Source organism: Thunnus albacares, chromosome 1 (assembly GCF_914725855.1).
Source record: "Thunnus albacares chromosome 1, fThuAlb1.1, whole genome shotgun sequence".
Lineage (NCBI taxonomy): Eukaryota > Metazoa > Chordata > Actinopteri > Scombriformes > Scombridae > Thunnus > Thunnus albacares.
Genome location: NC_058106.1, coordinates 31,571,514 through 31,588,861, shown reverse-complemented (window position 1 = coordinate 31,588,861; position 17,348 = coordinate 31,571,514). Strand labels below are relative to the sequence as shown.

Below are 17,348 nucleotides of genomic sequence, written 5' to 3'. Positions count from 1 at the left end.
AAGGGACAAGAGGGAAAACATGTTTTTGACTGGGAGGGGATTTCACTGATTCAATTCAAAATTCAATTTGACTTTATTGCCATTTTCCATTAAAAATGCATTTGTCAAATTAAAAAATGATGAATTTAAAAAACGTAAGTTAAAATGAAAATGAAAATAGAGTAGCATGGTCTGAGAGATATTACATTATTTACAACAGTTATTTACAGCACCCCAACAATTTTTCACAGAGCGTCTAATGAAATAGTGGAGCAGCAGTTAGAGGGAGGTATTGTAGGTATTGCACATAAGGAAAAAACAGATATTGCACCGATTTAGATATTTCACCACAGTGTAGCAGCATGTTATAATAGGATTTAAATAAGGGGTTTGGATAAATAAAATAAGCAAGGTGTTTGTGTGCCAGATGAAGGTAATTCACAGTCCATTTACAGTCCAGGGAGAGAGCGTGTGTGCGTGTGTATGTGTGTGTGTGTGTGTGTGTGTGTGTGTGTGCTAGGACACCAAAGACTGAGAGTGATGGGAGGTGAGCATGCCTCTCACCAGCCTCAGTGTCCTTAGCAACCAATCTCATTGCTGCTGGGAAGAAGCCTTTGCTGTATCTATTGTATCTTCCAGTTAGTATATCAATGAAGCTAAGTTGTTAGCTATATTATTACATGTACAGGACGGTGCAAATGTTTAGGCACATTAGATGTTTAGATTCTTATCCTTAATGCAATACTATCAGTGAGGCATCTGATTGGTCCCAGATTTATTTTGCTGCATCACAATTACCCCAAACATACAGCCAGAGTCATAAATAACTACCTTCATGTAAAATAGAACAAGGAGTCCTGTAACAGATGGTATGACTCCCACAGAGCCGTGATCTCAACATAATCAAGTCTGTCTGGGATCACATGAGGAGACAGAAGCAGCTGAGACGCCTAAATCCACAGAATAACTGTGACAAGTTCTCCAAGATGCAGGAACAACCGACCTGCCAAGTACCTGAAAAACCGTGTGGGAGTGTATCAAGAAAGACTGGTGCTGTTTTAAAGGCAAATCGTGCTCACACCAAACATTGATTTAATATGGGTTTCTTCTGTTTACTGCACTTTGTATGAAGTTAATTGTTAAATATAATAAAAATTATTCATGGTATTATTTTTTTTTAGCTTCCTCGTTTTACTTTTAATGCCCAAAACCTCATTATAAACCTCATCATCACCTCATCGTTTTTTACCTCATTGTTTTCTGCTGTAACATTTTAATTTCCCCTTGGTATCTATCTATCTATCTATCTATCTATCTATCTATCTATCTATCTATCTATCTATCTATCTATCTATCTATAACTTTTGCACAGTACTGTACATATTCATGAGTCATATAATATAAATATGTCACAAGAAGCTATGACTGTATGATAACTATTGTCTCTTAATCGAGACTGTTTTTCTACTTTTTCATTAATTACTTTCCCTTTTCTGCTCGAGCTTCCTTAAAGTTTTATTTCTCCAGAGCGCGCTCCCGCCCGGTGTCTCCTTCCTGGTCGTGTCTACACGGTAACCCTAGATTGCAATACTCTCGCGAGATTTGGAAGTAAATTGTATCTTTAACCCATACCACGTTTCAAAGTGATTATTTTAACCCAGACCGTGATATTTCCCTAACTCTAACCAAGTAGTTTTTGAGCCTAAACCTAACCAGACCTTAACCTTAGCGTTGATACATCAGCGAGACAAGAATATTTCGAGGCGGCTCGCGAGAGTTTCGCAAATATAGGGTTACCATGTAAACTCCTTCCTCTCCAGTTGGGCTGCGCGTATCCGCCTCTCTGACATTCCGCCTGGTCTCACGTGTTTTCTGTGTATAAAAGGGTCTCCGTCTCTGCTCACAATGTCCAGTGTGTCACCAGACAAACGGCGAAAAATGGAGTCAGCGCTGAACCAGCTGAAGAAGCACACCGTGGTGGTGGCAGACACGGGAGATTTTAACGGTAAAACGGCCGTTTTCATCACACGCTAATGTTAGCTGGTTAGCATGCTAAGGAACTGACCAGGCAGTATCCAGCTTTAATGTGAATGACCGCTGTGTCAATATATAACGACTGTTAGCATCGATCTCACTCCGTTCAGGCTGGCCGGTGATGTTACACAACCTAGCTAACCATCCTCTGTGATGTTTTGCGTGTTTTCTTACTTGTTACTGATGTTGACAAGCTCATAATCCAATTAGTTGCTATTAAAGGCACCTAACATAGTAACAGTTGCTACTTTGCGTTAGCCGTGGTGGCTAACTAACCGTTTCTGCTTAATCTGTTGCGAATACAAGTATTTTGTGTGTGTATATAAGCCTTATACCAACCTCAAAAATGACACAGATTTATACAAGCTACAACTATCATTTCTAACTAATGTGTGGGTGGAGGAAAAAAAACAAAAATGATACTGTTCTGCACTGTAAGTCATCACACAAGAAAGAGTAAAATGTGGTTTTCCTTCCTTGTTTGACCTGTTCATGCCACAGATGAAAAGATCTCGTTTCTCAATAGACCTGAATGAGGAACAGTGTGCAGTAATTCAATTACATTGTGATGCAAACCAGACTGTTCCTCATGCAGGTTTGCAGACTCAGGATGACATGACAGAACTGGTTTGTGACTCCTGCAGCCAGGCGTGACTCCTAGAAGCTGATTATCTGACACTCATTAAGCCTTGCAGGGGTGTTTGTGTAGACTTTTTTTTTTTTTTAGTGTGTTTGTGTGTATTTTACCTGAGGCTTGGTTAAAATGTACTCTTGTTCTACATTCATTTTGACAAATGATAGGAATGCATACAAGGAAGGACGCAATATCATGAACAACGGTCTCATTTTGTGCAACCCAAGGATGCTGAAAGAATTAGTCAATCTAGAGCTGCAGCTAACCATTCTTATTATTATTATTCCGTATTGTTTTCACAGTTAATCAATTAACAGTAAATTTTAGAAAATAGTGACCTTGTGAGTCCAATGTGTTGTCTTCAAATGACTTGTTTTGTCTAATCAAACAGTCCATAATATATTCAATTTACAATCATCTAAAACCAGCAGGCGGCACATTAGAGAAGCTAAAATCAGAGAATGATTGGAGTTTTTTGATTGACAAATGACTTTAAGGATGAATTGAATATCAAAATAGTTGCCAAATAATTTTCTGTTGATGGCCACAAAACTGATTGACTTATTGTTGCAGCTCTTTATTAATCAATTAGTCAAATCTATTGAAAAATTCAATTCAAATCAGTTAATTGTTTGTTTTAGTTATTCATAACACAAAAATACCAAACATTCTGTTTCCAACTTGTTGAATGTGACAATCTTCAGCTTTCTAGTTTTAATATGATTTTAAATTGAATATATTTTGGGTTTTGGACTGTTGGTCGGACAAAACTAACAAACTTTATTGTAGCTCACCTTTCATACAGGTTGGTGCTGTTAAAAATGCTTCACAGGTGACCAAGACAGACAAATATTAACAGTAAAACATTTATAGACTAACGCACACAATAATATGAAGATGTCACCTCAGACTCTGAGGCCTTTTTCACTATTCACGACAGTTTATAGATAAGATGAATATAGATACAGAAGAATCGACAATGAAAATTCAGCACAGCAGCCGATTTAAAACATCTTTCAACCTTAGTGAAAACCTTCATCAGCACTGTCACTAAAAAAAGATGTTTGTGATGGTGATAAGAAGAATGGTTCCTCTAGATTTACCTCCTCTGGTTTTACATGAAAGCTGTAAGATTTTTTGGGGGGGGTTTTCACTGCCTGCAGGTTAAAACCTGTTTAGAAGCAGCACTTCTGTTTCACAAAAAAAAAAAAAATGCAAGAACTCGGTTAAACGTGGTGCAAGGCCACACTCTTGCTTCACTTATGTAAGTGGGGAAAGAGCGATTCTCAGAAATATTTTGAAAGTTAATGAGGTTTAGGGGGCACTTGTGAAATTTTGCACAAGGCTACTTGGTAACTAATTAGCTTACACAGTTATTAATAGTTTAAAGGAGACATACATTTAAGGTTGTTTGTGTCTTTTTTATGACTAATGTGTAGATTAATGATGTAATCTGACATATTGAGTAAATTATGCATTTTTGCTTAGTCATTTAAGGTTATTAGGAATAAAAAGTTTGATTTAACATCTTCATATACCACAATTCTCACAGAATGATCTTTTATAAAAAGTTATGGTTAATTAGATGTTTCCCCACATTCTTTAACACATCCCTCTGGAAATTAACTTGAAGCTCCAACTGCATGTGTACCAAAATATGCTCATTCACAGGAATTGTGTTATAATATGCATGCAAATATAGTTGCACAGTCATGGTGAAGTTGTAAATTACTGAAGGAGAAATCAGCGTTCCCAACCGCAAATCTTAAAACTTATCAGGCGCCAGTTTGCACAGAAAGGTCTGCACTGGTGTTATACGGTATATTCTTTAATACTTTTATTTGTGTTGTAAAATTTTCCTCATAATTTTTAAGTATCTATGCACCCAGGGGAGGACATGTATTGTTAGAGGAATTTTTTAGGTTATTTACTGTTGATAGAAAGTGGATAACAAACCAGACCTCACTTTCTGGAAATACTAGTATAATCAATCCGCCATTTTAACTGTGTAGTATCTCTTTGAGCTGTTGATCACGAGTATCCAATCCAAACCCACTGACCTGCAAAAGGATCTCTTTTTATTTTTTTTTTTTAGGATGTTGTGAGAGATAACTAGGTAGAGAACAGAGGGGGGCTTTGTTCTCTCTGAGGCTGAAGAGCTGGCAGCACTGACTAGAATCCACTGCTACAATCAAATGCTGACACAAACCCATGAAAAGGCCCCGTCGCTCATGCATATTAAATTAAAAAAAAAAATTGGAGTCCAGCCTCGTGAACATTAAAGCTGTGTAGGTTATGGAATACTCTAATACAGGTTGTGTGAGTTTTCACTACAGATTATAAAGACTATTCAACTTTTTACTCATCTTAAACTATTCAAACCTTTTCTCTAGTATATCTTAGATGTAATATTATGAGCTAAGATTTATCTTTACTGATAATTTCATTAGTTCCTTATTCAGGAGAGAGTTTCACTCTGTGGTTATTCTTTGTCTTTTTTTTGTTTTGTTTGTTTTTCCTCTGATTTAAAAGGAGCTTACAGCAGGTTGCTGCATCAGCAGTTTAGACCTTTTTGCTAAGTATGGGAGAAGAATTCCCAGCCGCGTATAATCACCCTTTAGTAATACACAAGACACTGTTAAATAATTCATCTTTACCCTACTTAAGCATTTGTCCTCTTTTTTTTTTTTTTTTTTAGGATTGTGTTAAAACTGTGTATCCTTTATGTGTGTCCAGAAGAAGCGCTGATATCTATTTGCCTAGTCTGACTCTTAAGTTTGTTTTTTTTAGAGGATGGTAAGACAATACATTTGCACTGTAGATGGCGCCATTTTCCACCTGACAGCAGCAGTATATCAGATTTTACATGATGGTGTCCTCTCCTTGACCCTTCTGACTAATGTTTTTTTTTTTTTTTTACCTACATGCAGAAACACTCCACCTCTTTTATATTTATGGGATTAAGGAAAGTCTTGATTAGTCATTAGTGTGAGAACTGGATTTAAACTGGTCTCTGAGGTTCAACTGGTGTTACATTTTAACAGTTATTGACACCTCAGGTTTGTAATAGACTCATAGTCAGTGACATGGTTTGAAATCAAATAATAAAAAGCTGACTGTAATGATGTTGCCTTTTTAAAATTTTTGAATACCATCTCTGTCCTTGATCCGTAGTCTTCAGTGTTTGCAATTTAAATGGATTATAGAAAAGTGACTGAACTACATTTTTGTGAGAGGACATAATTTTAATTTTGTAGAAAATGCAAAGAGTGATGGAACATATTTTGATATGAATACTTTCATATTAACCCTGGTTAAAAATGGGACATATTCAAAATAATAAAGTAGCTAAAGCATCTTTTATTATTTTCCTGAATTGTGATGTAAATTTTGTAACAATTTTGACACACAAGCAGAAAGAAATGATTCAGTCAAGTATTTAGTGGTAGCATCTACTTCCAGTCTACCCTGGGTTTGTGGATGTCAGTGCATTTGCCATGTATGAGATATCTGATAAGTGAGAATGATATCTGTACTTTCTAAACCAGGTGTAGTATGCATGTGTGTGTGTGTGAGACCTCTAACTACTCTGTTCCATTTTCCTGCAGCCATCGACGAGTACAAGCCTCAAGATGCCACCACTAACCCGTCTCTTATCCTGGCTGCTGCTAAGATGCCAGCCTACCAGCACCTGTTGGATCAGGCCCTTAAATACGGCATTGCCAAAGGCGGGTAAGAGGTTTTCCACAAATTACACCCCAAATATATGAAACTATTCTTTAGTCTACACTAGAGGGCAAACTTTGAACTCAAACAGCATTCAAGTAAAAGTCACTTGCTGAAGAGCAGGAACATTGTTTGCAACATTGTTCAGATGTTGCACACAGTTCCTCTGTGCAAATAGTTGACAAAGTTCCCTAATTTATAGGTAGTTCACTCTTACAGTTACAAGATGAAACCTGGGATGTTTTTAATGAATGTAATTGTTTTATCCATCTGTTTGATAAGGGTTGTGAATCACAAAAAAAGGGCATTTACTGTGTTTGGAGATGAGTGATTTAAACTCAACATGGCATCAAATTTGCATTAATTAGTGTTTAGAAGTTGAGAATTGCAGCTGTAAACATATGTAAATGTCAATTTCTTGTAAATTTCCTATGTGAATTTAACTTTTTGATACTGCCGCTAACTTTTTGATACCAAGTTTACCAGCTTCAACATTTTTTTTTTTTTTCTTCCTCTCTCGTCAGATCTGAAGAGCAGCAGGTAGCCAACACCATGGACAAGCTGTTTGTGAGCTTTGGCCTTGAGATCCTCAAGAAGGTCCCAGGCAGAGTTTCTACTGAGGTGGACGCCAGGTAGATGCAAACAGTACTGTATATCACAAGATAGTGTTTATGACAGGAAACTGATAACACAATGTTCACTATCTTGGAAAAGTACACAGTAGGACAAGAGATTCCCAAAGCGTGTTGGTCATGAAGCTAAATTTGAAAAAGTGAGCCGTGTTTAGAGGCCGTGTCGATGTCGAGTGGAAAATCTGACTGCATGTGATTCATGTTGTCTCTTCTATTGTAGAGTTAATTATTAAACATACGATACAGTCGCATAATGTATCTGAATCTCCAGTCATGTCATCTTTTTTTTTTAATTTAAATTTTACTTCTCAATTATCTGCCACATAAAAAAATCAATAATTAATCGTTAAAAGCATATAAAATAAATGTTTTTCCTTGATGAAACTTTGTTTTAGCAACAGACATGGTAAAGTAAAATGAGTATTAATGACTGTGTTGTTTCCACTGATCTCTTCGCCCAACAGATTATCTTTCGATAAAGATGAAATGGTGGCCAAGGCCCTGAGGCTCATCGCTCTCTACGAAGAAGCGGGCATCAGCAAGGAGCGTGTGCTCATCAAGCTGTCATCTACATGGGAGGGAATCCAGGCTGGCAAGTGAGTATGTAATGTTAGCTATGCTGGCCTGTCATTTATTATACCTGTTATTGTCTGCATTGTTGTTAGAACATTATGATGTCGACAGGGTTTCATAGTCTTTTCAAACGGTCACTAATTAACACGTCGTATCTTGTTGTTTTTAATCCACCAAAGTGTAAAATGACAGTTCACTATTTTTAGGGTGTTTTTTACGTGCTGAACTATGTGTGTTGACCAGTCGATATACTTTCCCACAATTTCCTTTCTGTATAACAATATCCTCTGCAGCCACATTGATTTCAGTTTTGTTCTTAAAATGTGCAAGTCAGCAGAAGCCAACAGCATGTATCAGTGTAAGGACAGCTGGGCACACAGCTGATCACAATTGATTCTAATATTAACCTCAGTAACAATTAATCAATTGATATTTTGTTAAATGCACCTCTGCACAAGATTCTCCGTCCTCACAGTGGAGCTTTTATTATTTGTACTGAAAAATAAAGAGAAAACCCTGAAATATGATTTAGTCGCTTTCAAAAATAGATAAGTTAAGGACGCGGAAACTCAAAGGAGTGGCTTGTCACTAAAATAAGAGTAGCTCTCTCTCTCTCTTTCTATTTCTTTTTTTTTTTTTTTGTCTCTCTCTCCCTCCCTCTCCAATTACAGATGTTTCGTCTCTCACTTTTTTTTTTCTTCCCTCCCCCACATCAGGTTTCCCACCCATAACCCAAGCTGCATGTATAAAGATTAATTCAAGTTAAAGTAACTATGTGCATCACAATGTGGACATATGTTACATATAAACATACGTCCCCCAATTTAGGGGGAAGGTTTTGACTTTTTTTAAAGTAGGATATCACAGGTTCCCAAATTAAATGAATTTTTTTTTTGGTTGATCCTCTAATGGAGTATTTGATCTTTTCCAACCTGAGGAAAAGCATCGAGTCACTAAGCCAGACAGACGCTTGAGGTGGTTAAAGATTTCCATTCCAACAGGTTCCTTCCCCTGGCATCTTTTTGGCTGTTTGTCAGAGATATGTCATTACCTGGTAGCCCAGAGATGGCTATCTCCACTTTAGGTTACAAGTCAATATCAAACGCCTCGGACAGGGTTTCAAAACTGTAGCCCAAAAACCTGCTTATTTAGAGCAGCGCCAGAACATGTGAGCTAAATCTGCCTTTGCAGTGTGATGTCGGTCACGTTTTTCATTAACACTTGAGTCTGTTGTAGATAGTCTGGCTTTGCAGAAGTGGATACGGTGTACCACTTTGAATGTATTAAGCTCAGGTGTGTGCATGTAGACATACCATTCACTCTATCTAGAGCACTTTCCCAGGACTCATCTGCCCAGTCTGAAAAGTGACATAATGATGTCAAGCAGATAACAGATTAGATCCCTTTGGATGTGGGGAAACTGCAAAATGGTATCCAAACCTGTCTTTAGCGGCAGGTTTGGAAATGTTGGGCTCACTTTTCAAACACATTCCCAGATCTGAAAATAATGAAATAGGTTTGACGGGGATAGCTTAAACTTATAAGAAAGGACACTAAACTCTGTCACGGTTCCATCAAAATATATGATGCTGAACTTTTGTTCAGTTCTGTTTGATGGGATTTTTGTCTAAATTTAGACCGTATCTTTTAATGTAGAAGATACAATAGTGCAGGTGGTGTATTGTGAGGGAGAAAGGGATAGCTTAGCTGTGACTAATACTGGGAGTGATGTTGATGGGCAGGAATTTGTTTGACTGACACCAATCAACATCAGGACAGTGGAACCAGTAGACAGTCTTATGGATGTTTGCAGCTCAATAGTCGTTCCTGATGTTTGGAAGTCTGAATCCCACCTCCGCCCTGTGTTGTTGAAGAATATCCTTGTGTATTCTGGGATGTTTGCCTCACCATACATAAAAAGGAAGATGAGTAAACATTGAAACAAATATAGAAATCTTGGTAAAATATTTATTTTTATGCAGTTGATTCTTCCTGCCAGGGACAAATGAAGGGCGCTCCGTCCAAACATGTTTTTTTTGAGGGAAACGTATAATAACTTGTCAAAACATGGCCTGTTTTTGACCAATCCTGCTTTAAAATTAGGTTGAGGTATTATTTTAAAAATGTTCCTTTTTATAATATGATTCAAAATGATAACGAAGTTTTGGTCCTTATACCAAAACCTACCCAACTCACATATATTGCAACCTGTATCTCTGTTAACTGCTTCAAGTGGTTCTACATATTTTCAACAAAATGAACTTCCTCTCAACCAATAGGGTTGGGGTACGCCTTGAGAAAACTTATGTCTCTTATTCTAACATTGTGTCTCATCATCTCATCTTTGAGGAGGATCTCAGTTGAAAAGGGTAGCAGAGAAAGATGTGATGTTTTTTTTTTTTTTTTAATAATACATTTTTGTTTTCTTGCACAGGGAGCTTGAGGAGAAGCACGGTGTTCACTGCAACATGACCCTGCTGTTCTCTTTTGCTCAGGCTGTAGCCTGCGCAGAAGCGAAGGTAACACTGATCTCACCCTTCGTCGGACGTATCCTCGACTGGTACAAGGAGAACACGGATCGCAAAAGCTACGAGCCCCATGAAGACCCAGGTAGTGTATCACCGTCATGAAACCATGCGAAATAAGACACCAAGGTGCTGATGAAAACAAGTTACTTGAAATTTTTGCCTTGCAGCTACAGACTTGGATTCTGATTGCATAACTCTTCTCATACATAGTATGTTGTTTACAGCAGTAATCCTCCCCTGGATATAGATCAGTGTGTAGCTCAGACATTATTGATTTTATCCAAGACCAGAGTGTATAGATAATTGGCTAGTTAGTTTTGATAGAGTCAAAATGCTCCCTGTAAAGAAACCCCCCCCCACCCCCACCCCCTCACAGGAACAATATTCCCTTATTTTATTTGCTTAATTCATTCGTCTCATTTCAACTCTGTGAGAATCTCTACTATGTTTTGCTGGCATTTACGGTTGCACTAGTTTCTCTCTTCTTCTCTGCTCTCAGCCCCTCCCCCCACACACACACACACACACACACACACACACAGAGCAGAACAGAGGAGAGGAGGAGAGACAGGTGAAGTGAAGATAACGTTACTCGAGTTGACAACAACCACACTTGCGTATAACCTAAATGTCATAATTAAATGTCTCGTGGAAAAGATGACGCACACAGTTGTTTTGGTGCATCCCACTGCGTATAAACCACAAGGCGAACGATGGGAACAAATAGTCCCGATACATTCAAGTAATAAGAGTGAAGCTTAAATTGTTCAGATTTTTCATGGAAACCCCCCCCCTCCGAAACCCCTGTAGACTTCATGACTGACCTCATAAATGTGAATCTGTGTAGAAAACTGATTCATAACAAATTAGTGAGGTATTTACAACAGCAGAGGTGTTGTTGTGCTAGAGTCAACCCTTGGGTCTGAGGTGTGTCACTGTCCTGTGAAATTGTATGTTATGCAAATAAAGACTATGCAGATGGAGCACATACCTGGAATTTAACATGAGTTGAAAGGGTTGAACTTCATAAATGTCATGTATGATATAAATGGCACAGAACACAGGTAGGCGGGCTGCACCTTTTCTCCCGCCGTGACACACAGTGAGTCAGAAAAATTGGCAAACTGGAGCGGACAAGGAAAAAAACTTGGACAGGTATTCTGACTATTTAAAATGGATATTCTGAAGATACTAGAAAGAGAATATCTAAAACATGTTTCTTTTTTAATACTTTTTTTTTATGTAGCCCAATTAAAGAAAATGTCTGGATAATTGTGATGGATTGGCAAATTGCAGCTTTGATCAGTATGTATTTCAGTATGTAAAATGAGCTTCAAAGCCCCAGAAAACCCTCAAGTATTTCTCTGTAACATCAATATTCATTACTAAATAAGCTGAATCAAAGTTTTAAAAAGCATCCTATTACAAAAAAAACTCAAAAGCTAATCTGCTTCATTAGGACCCTTTTTAGGTTGTAGTTTGGTCAGATTTGGTCGACTGTGATCAAACAACCCAACATTTGTCATCAGATTTTGGGTCTGTAACCACACTTGTAGTCTTAAATACTAAAGTGCACGTTCACACAGCACCAGGTAGTAGACAAGCAGGGTTTCCCATACATTCATTTATTTGTGGCCACAATAAAACTTTGCCCGCCACAAATTGGTTTTCTATTTTTGGAGCTGCACACTACGCTCTCTCTCTCTCTCTCTCTCTCTCTCTCTCTCTCTCTCTCTCTCTCTCTCTCTCTCTCTCTCTCTGATATACTCCCAAACAGACGCGGATGCACCTGCACCGACTCGTTCTTCCCCCGCTGTACACAAAACGCCTCATCTGAGCTTTTATCCTACAGTCATGTCACGCGCCATCTACACTTGAGAGGCGCGGTCGCACTATCTCCATCTAAAAATTTAAACACTTAAAGGTAGATTGTGCGTTTACATTGCTTTGTAAAGCACCGACCATAGACTGTAAAGACAAGGGACGTGGTGCATTTAGATGCACCTCATAAACTCAGAAATCTGTACTCCAATGGCCACGAAGGTTGTTTTTTAAAATTAGTTTCTTTTGCTGCAGCATTTTTAATAATTAGATGCTAAAATCATAACAAGAATATCCCATTCGTTCAAAAATTCCATTAATTCCCCCCCTGCCCCCTTATCAGCTACCACCACAAATATAATCTGATTCTGTGGGAAACACTGGCATGTGCCCCATATCTGAAATATGCCAACATACACTAAACTTCACCCACACTTGATAGCAGATGATAGCTCCTGATAGCTCTTCAAAGCTTCATTCACAGCCAAGTATCCCACAATCCACCACAGTAGATTGCCCGTCCCGTTGTTGGCGGTAGTGCATCTGTAGGCTGTTGTTTTAGGACACACATGAATATTAATGTCCAAACACTACAAAGTTATGGCAGGACCTCCACAGATTATTATCATGTGATATTAACAATCCATTCTTCCTTTTTATCAAAGATTTTGAGAAAAATGTTCCATCCTTAAACTATTATCAGAAGGAAACCATTCAAAATAATATTATGTCACTTTTAAAGTGAGAATAGCACATTTAAGTATGAGTTGGCAAAAACAATAAGCACTCAAAACATTCAGCCGTCAAACAATATGAAAAGATTTCATAACAACACTCAGAATTTAACTCAGAAGTCAAACTATGGTGTTTATCGTGACACGAGTTATTCACACAAGTTAATATTGTCAAAGTGCAGCGTACTGGGTGCACTTGACTGCACACACACAAAAGGTGTGTCTCTTCATCCATAATGTGGCGCCTTTTTCTCAGGACTCTGCAACAAACTCACCTAAATATTCCATCAGCACCACCAAAAGTCATTTTAATAAAAGCAAAAGGAGGTGCCACAGAATGAAAATGGTATGTGTTTGGCAAACTTTGATATGTTTGGTTTAACTTTAATGGCACTGCTAATCAGGTCTGGCTGCATCTTAAAGTAGTTGCATCATGGTGATTTGGTACATTTGACATGTTTGGCATTTAACGCATCCTCATTTCCTTCACCTCCGTCTCTAGGTGTGCTGAGCGTGACTAAGATTTACAACTACTACAAGAAGTTTGGCTACAGCACCGTGGTGATGGGCGCCTCCTTCAGAAACACGGGGCAAGTGAAAGCCCTGGCAGGCTGCGACCTGCTCACCATCTCTCCCGGGCTGCTAGGAGAGCTCAGCCAGGATCACACCACTGTCACAGAGATGCTCACTGTGGAGAAAGGTACTGCCTTCCTGCAAAATACTTTTGACACCTAGTTGGATCATAATTAATACGTTTTTATTAATTAAAAAAATATATATATATCACTGCCTCTATGTACCAGCTGTTCTGTAGCTTGTATTAATGCAAACAATGGTACAGTGACACCTGATATTATCTCTCATCCAGCCTCCTTCTTGCATCAACAAAGATAATAGTGTTTTTGTTTTTTTAAGGAGTTGTTATCTCAAGAGCCACAGAGTTTTGCTCCCTTTTTCTCTTCATTCTCTGTTATTGAAAGCATTTTCTGAATATCATAAGACAACATACTTTTAGATGCATCGGGGGAAAAATCTGTGTTTAGATTTGTTAAAACCAAACTGCTCTTTTGAAAAAGCAAAGTTGAAAATCTGAAAAACCTGAAAATGAAGAGTCTTGACGTTTTGGGTTTTTTTTTTTTTTTTTGGCAGCCAAGATCTGCGATCTGGACAAGATCCACCTGGATGAGAAGACCTTCCGCTGGCAGCACAACGAGGACCGCATGGGCGTTGAGAAACTGTCTGACGGCATCCGCAAGTTCTCTGCTGACGCCATCAAGCTGGAGACCATGATCAAAGTAGGATTTCCAATTTCTTTTGTTGTTATTTTTGCATGTATATGGAATCTATTTCTTTGCATTTGACAATGTAAGTTATTTGCCAAGTTTTGTAATTCTGACACTGTTGTCTTTTTTAATTACAGGAGAAAATCCTTAATGTGAAAAACGGCCAGTAATGGACAGATTGGGCGTCTCCCGCCACACTGACAGGAAATATAAGGAGTTAGGAAGCTGCCTTTTTTTTGTCCTGTACAACCTGAGAGGAGGCTGAAAGCACCAGAAGACCTTCTCTTTCCTTCTGTGACCAAACGCCAGGGACCTCCCTCCCCAACGGACACCTTTCCTCTCTTAGGCTGGGACTGACTCTGACTCTATTTCTGACCAAACATTAACGGTGAACGATACTAATATGAGTGTGGAGTAAAAATATGCTAATATTTACTAGAAATGTGACCAGAAAGGAAAAAAAAAAAAAATTCTTAATGAGACTTGATTTAGTCTTGTTGAGTAGCGATCAGGTGACTACTAGAAAGGACCATGAGCACTTTTTGGCAGGAAAGGACCACAATTTTGTTATCAAGAACAGGGTTAAGGGCAAAACTTTAATAAAAGACAATTGTACCACCATTCCTGAGAATATTACATTTTGTTCTTTCTATAAATAAACATGTCAGTCTTCACAGTTCTGTTTTGGTTGTTTTTTTTAACTGTCTGTCTTCGGTAAAAACCGGTGTCGGACTAACAAACACTGCATCAACACTAAAGCCTTGCAAGGCTTTTTAAGTGGGAGCTCCATCAGTTGAACTTGAAATTACACTTATCCGTATCACAAGTCCTCCTCTTGACGTGCAACTATTGTCATGCCTCTTTTACAGTCTCTGGTCCGGCCAGTTTTACTTCATTCCATCAGTCTAAATTCAGCTTAACTCCACCTTCGCTCATAAGACGTATGTAGGACCACAAGGCTACTGTAAGCTCTTCATACTTCCTGTTAGAAGCCAGTCGAGATCTCAATCTTAGATAGTACTGTGAAGCGTTTGATTGTGTGGCTGGTGGCTTAAGGTAATGGGATCAATTTAACTTCTGTATTAGATATTTTTGACTTCCTGTTTTGTTTGCTGTATTTCAGTGTGTGTTAAATAGTTTATGGAGATTTTAAGAGACTAAATTTTGTAATATCAGCACCAAAACTGGTATATTTATGTGGTCTGAAGGTTTCAGTTCTCACAAAGATTTTGCACAACTTTAAGTAAGGTAGCAAATGTATGTAGAGTTTAAGCAAATTAATTGGTAGTCTCACACTATTTCTTGTAATGATGAACGTAACTTAAAGTAAAACAAGCTCCTGTTCCACCAAACTCAAAAAAACCAAGATTTAAATTGTTATAACCTGAAATGATTGTACAACAGCAACAACTAAGGCTTTTAGAAGCAGCTGACAATGTAATGCTTTTGTCACTTCGTTATAAGCAAAAAGTTTTATACAGCCAATGTCTTGTATCTGAGAGTAAATTATTTCCGTCCTTAAACGCTTTGTTAGAAGCTCAGCATACTTCAGTCAACCATACTCCTGAAATATGTAGCTTCCAGCTTTGAACCTGTCTTGTAAGAAAACAAAAGTAAAAGATGAGCTGCTCGGCTCGGTAATAACAAAAATATTCAGAGAAGTTCTTCTCAAAACGTAAGATTTGTTGGACCATTTTACCTCTTTAGCAAGTGACACAAGTGCCATGTGATGTGCCACAATTAATTAAAATGTACTTTTAGTGGGTTTAAGGTTTAATAAAACCTTTTTAACTTACTGCATGTCCCAATAATGTAGAAACATCACAGTTTTATGACGTAAGATCAAGGCCAGATTAACCTGCTGAGGGGCCTCGGGCGAAAATATACAATAGGCCCCCGTTGCCATCAGCAGTATCTAATGTAAACAAAGATAAACAATACAAATGTCACAACTCAGTATTTGTATGTACTCAATTTGATTTTCAACATTTTAGAGATGAGACGGAAATGAGACTATTTTTCTCGCAGGCGTGGTTCTCTGGAAATTGATGAGTGGATGGAAATGTTTGTTTCTGGCCCAAGAGTCTGTTTTTAATTTTAATTTAACCTACACTGAAACATATTTTGATTTGAATTAGAAAGATATTTAAATACATCTGCAGTATTGTAGATACTGCAGTATTTTCCCCATTTGTGCTCTAGGTAATCAAGGCATATATAACATAACATAGTTTTTGTAAATGGTAAAAGATAACACTTGTAGTATTTGTACAATAGTTAAAGGCCATGAAGCAATGTCATATCAAATCAATTAAAATGTGTTTGTAAGGAGTTTGTGAGATATTTAGCTCCTTAGGATTGATCCAAAATCTTGGAGCCCCTGTAAAAACAGTGAAAATCATGCTGTAAAATCTTCAAATGGCAAACAATCACTAGCCATAGAAGAAGAACAAATGCCAAAAAAATGGCAAAAGCAAAAGTTAAACAACATGAATGAGTAGTTTTTGTAAGGAACATCTTGTCGACTATTAGTGAAAAAACAGTCAACAATGACTGAAATGGTGACAATTCAAAACAACTCAAAACAACAAATCTGGAAAAGATTTAGCTTAGTCCACTGCTGTCATATACTGTGTATATATGCAGAGAGGGAAAGCTGATGTTTCATTTAAGATTTAGGACTGAATCACGTAACTGCCTGTGTTTTTACTCATGGAAAAATAACATTTGTGACAAAATACTAGGAATCTGCAAAAAAAAGTGCATTTGAAAAGACACAAACACAGTGTCTGGTCATGTCTACATCTGTTAAATCACTTGTTCTGTTACTTTTGGCTGATAAAAAAAATAATATTTTTTGTTTTGCCGTCACGCTTTACACATCAACCAATCATAAAAGTCCACGACTTCTAATTCTACAAGACAGTCCGTGTAATCATCCGTGGTGCTCATTTCGCTAAGCGAGCTCTCGGTTCCTTTTGAAAAGTTCCAAAATCATTAATGAGCAGTTTCTGTGAGGAATATCCTGTTGATTGTTGGAGACAAAGGTCAGTTAGTGACTGAAATGCTGACATTTATAACTCCAAACCAACAGATGGAATATATATATATATATATATATATATATATATATATATATATATATATATATATATATAGTACATCATCCATCTCTGTGTACCACAAAAGTCTGTGTTTTTACTTGTGAAATGGATAAATAACATGTATTTCTTTCATTTCTTCCTTTTTTAAGTAATAGTAGATTAGTCAGATGTTCCATATACCATCCAATCATAAATGTAATTGCTCCTCAACAGTTCTGCCTAACCTGCCTTTGCAGTGTTACTCCCTTCACCTCCGCAGTCTCCTCCAGCATTAGCATTGACTTCTGTGTACATGTTGTT

The 17,348-nt window shown here is 37.7% G+C and overlaps 1 protein-coding gene across 1 annotated transcript; it reads left to right on the top strand.

Moving 5' to 3' along the window:
- Positions 1-1,789: 1,789 nt before the first annotated feature.
- Positions 1,790-14,620, top strand: taldo1 (transaldolase 1). Its single transcript, XM_044355094.1, has 8 exons — positions 1,790-1,984; positions 6,256-6,379; positions 6,898-7,005; positions 7,470-7,601; positions 10,013-10,188; positions 13,164-13,361; positions 13,811-13,956; positions 14,082-14,620. Exons 1-8 carry the CDS (start codon positions 1,885-1,887, stop codon positions 14,112-14,114), a joined length of 1,017 nt encoding a protein of 338 aa, XP_044211029.1. The 5' UTR covers positions 1,790-1,884; the 3' UTR covers positions 14,115-14,620.
- The last annotated feature ends 2,728 nt before the right edge of the window (positions 14,621-17,348 follow it).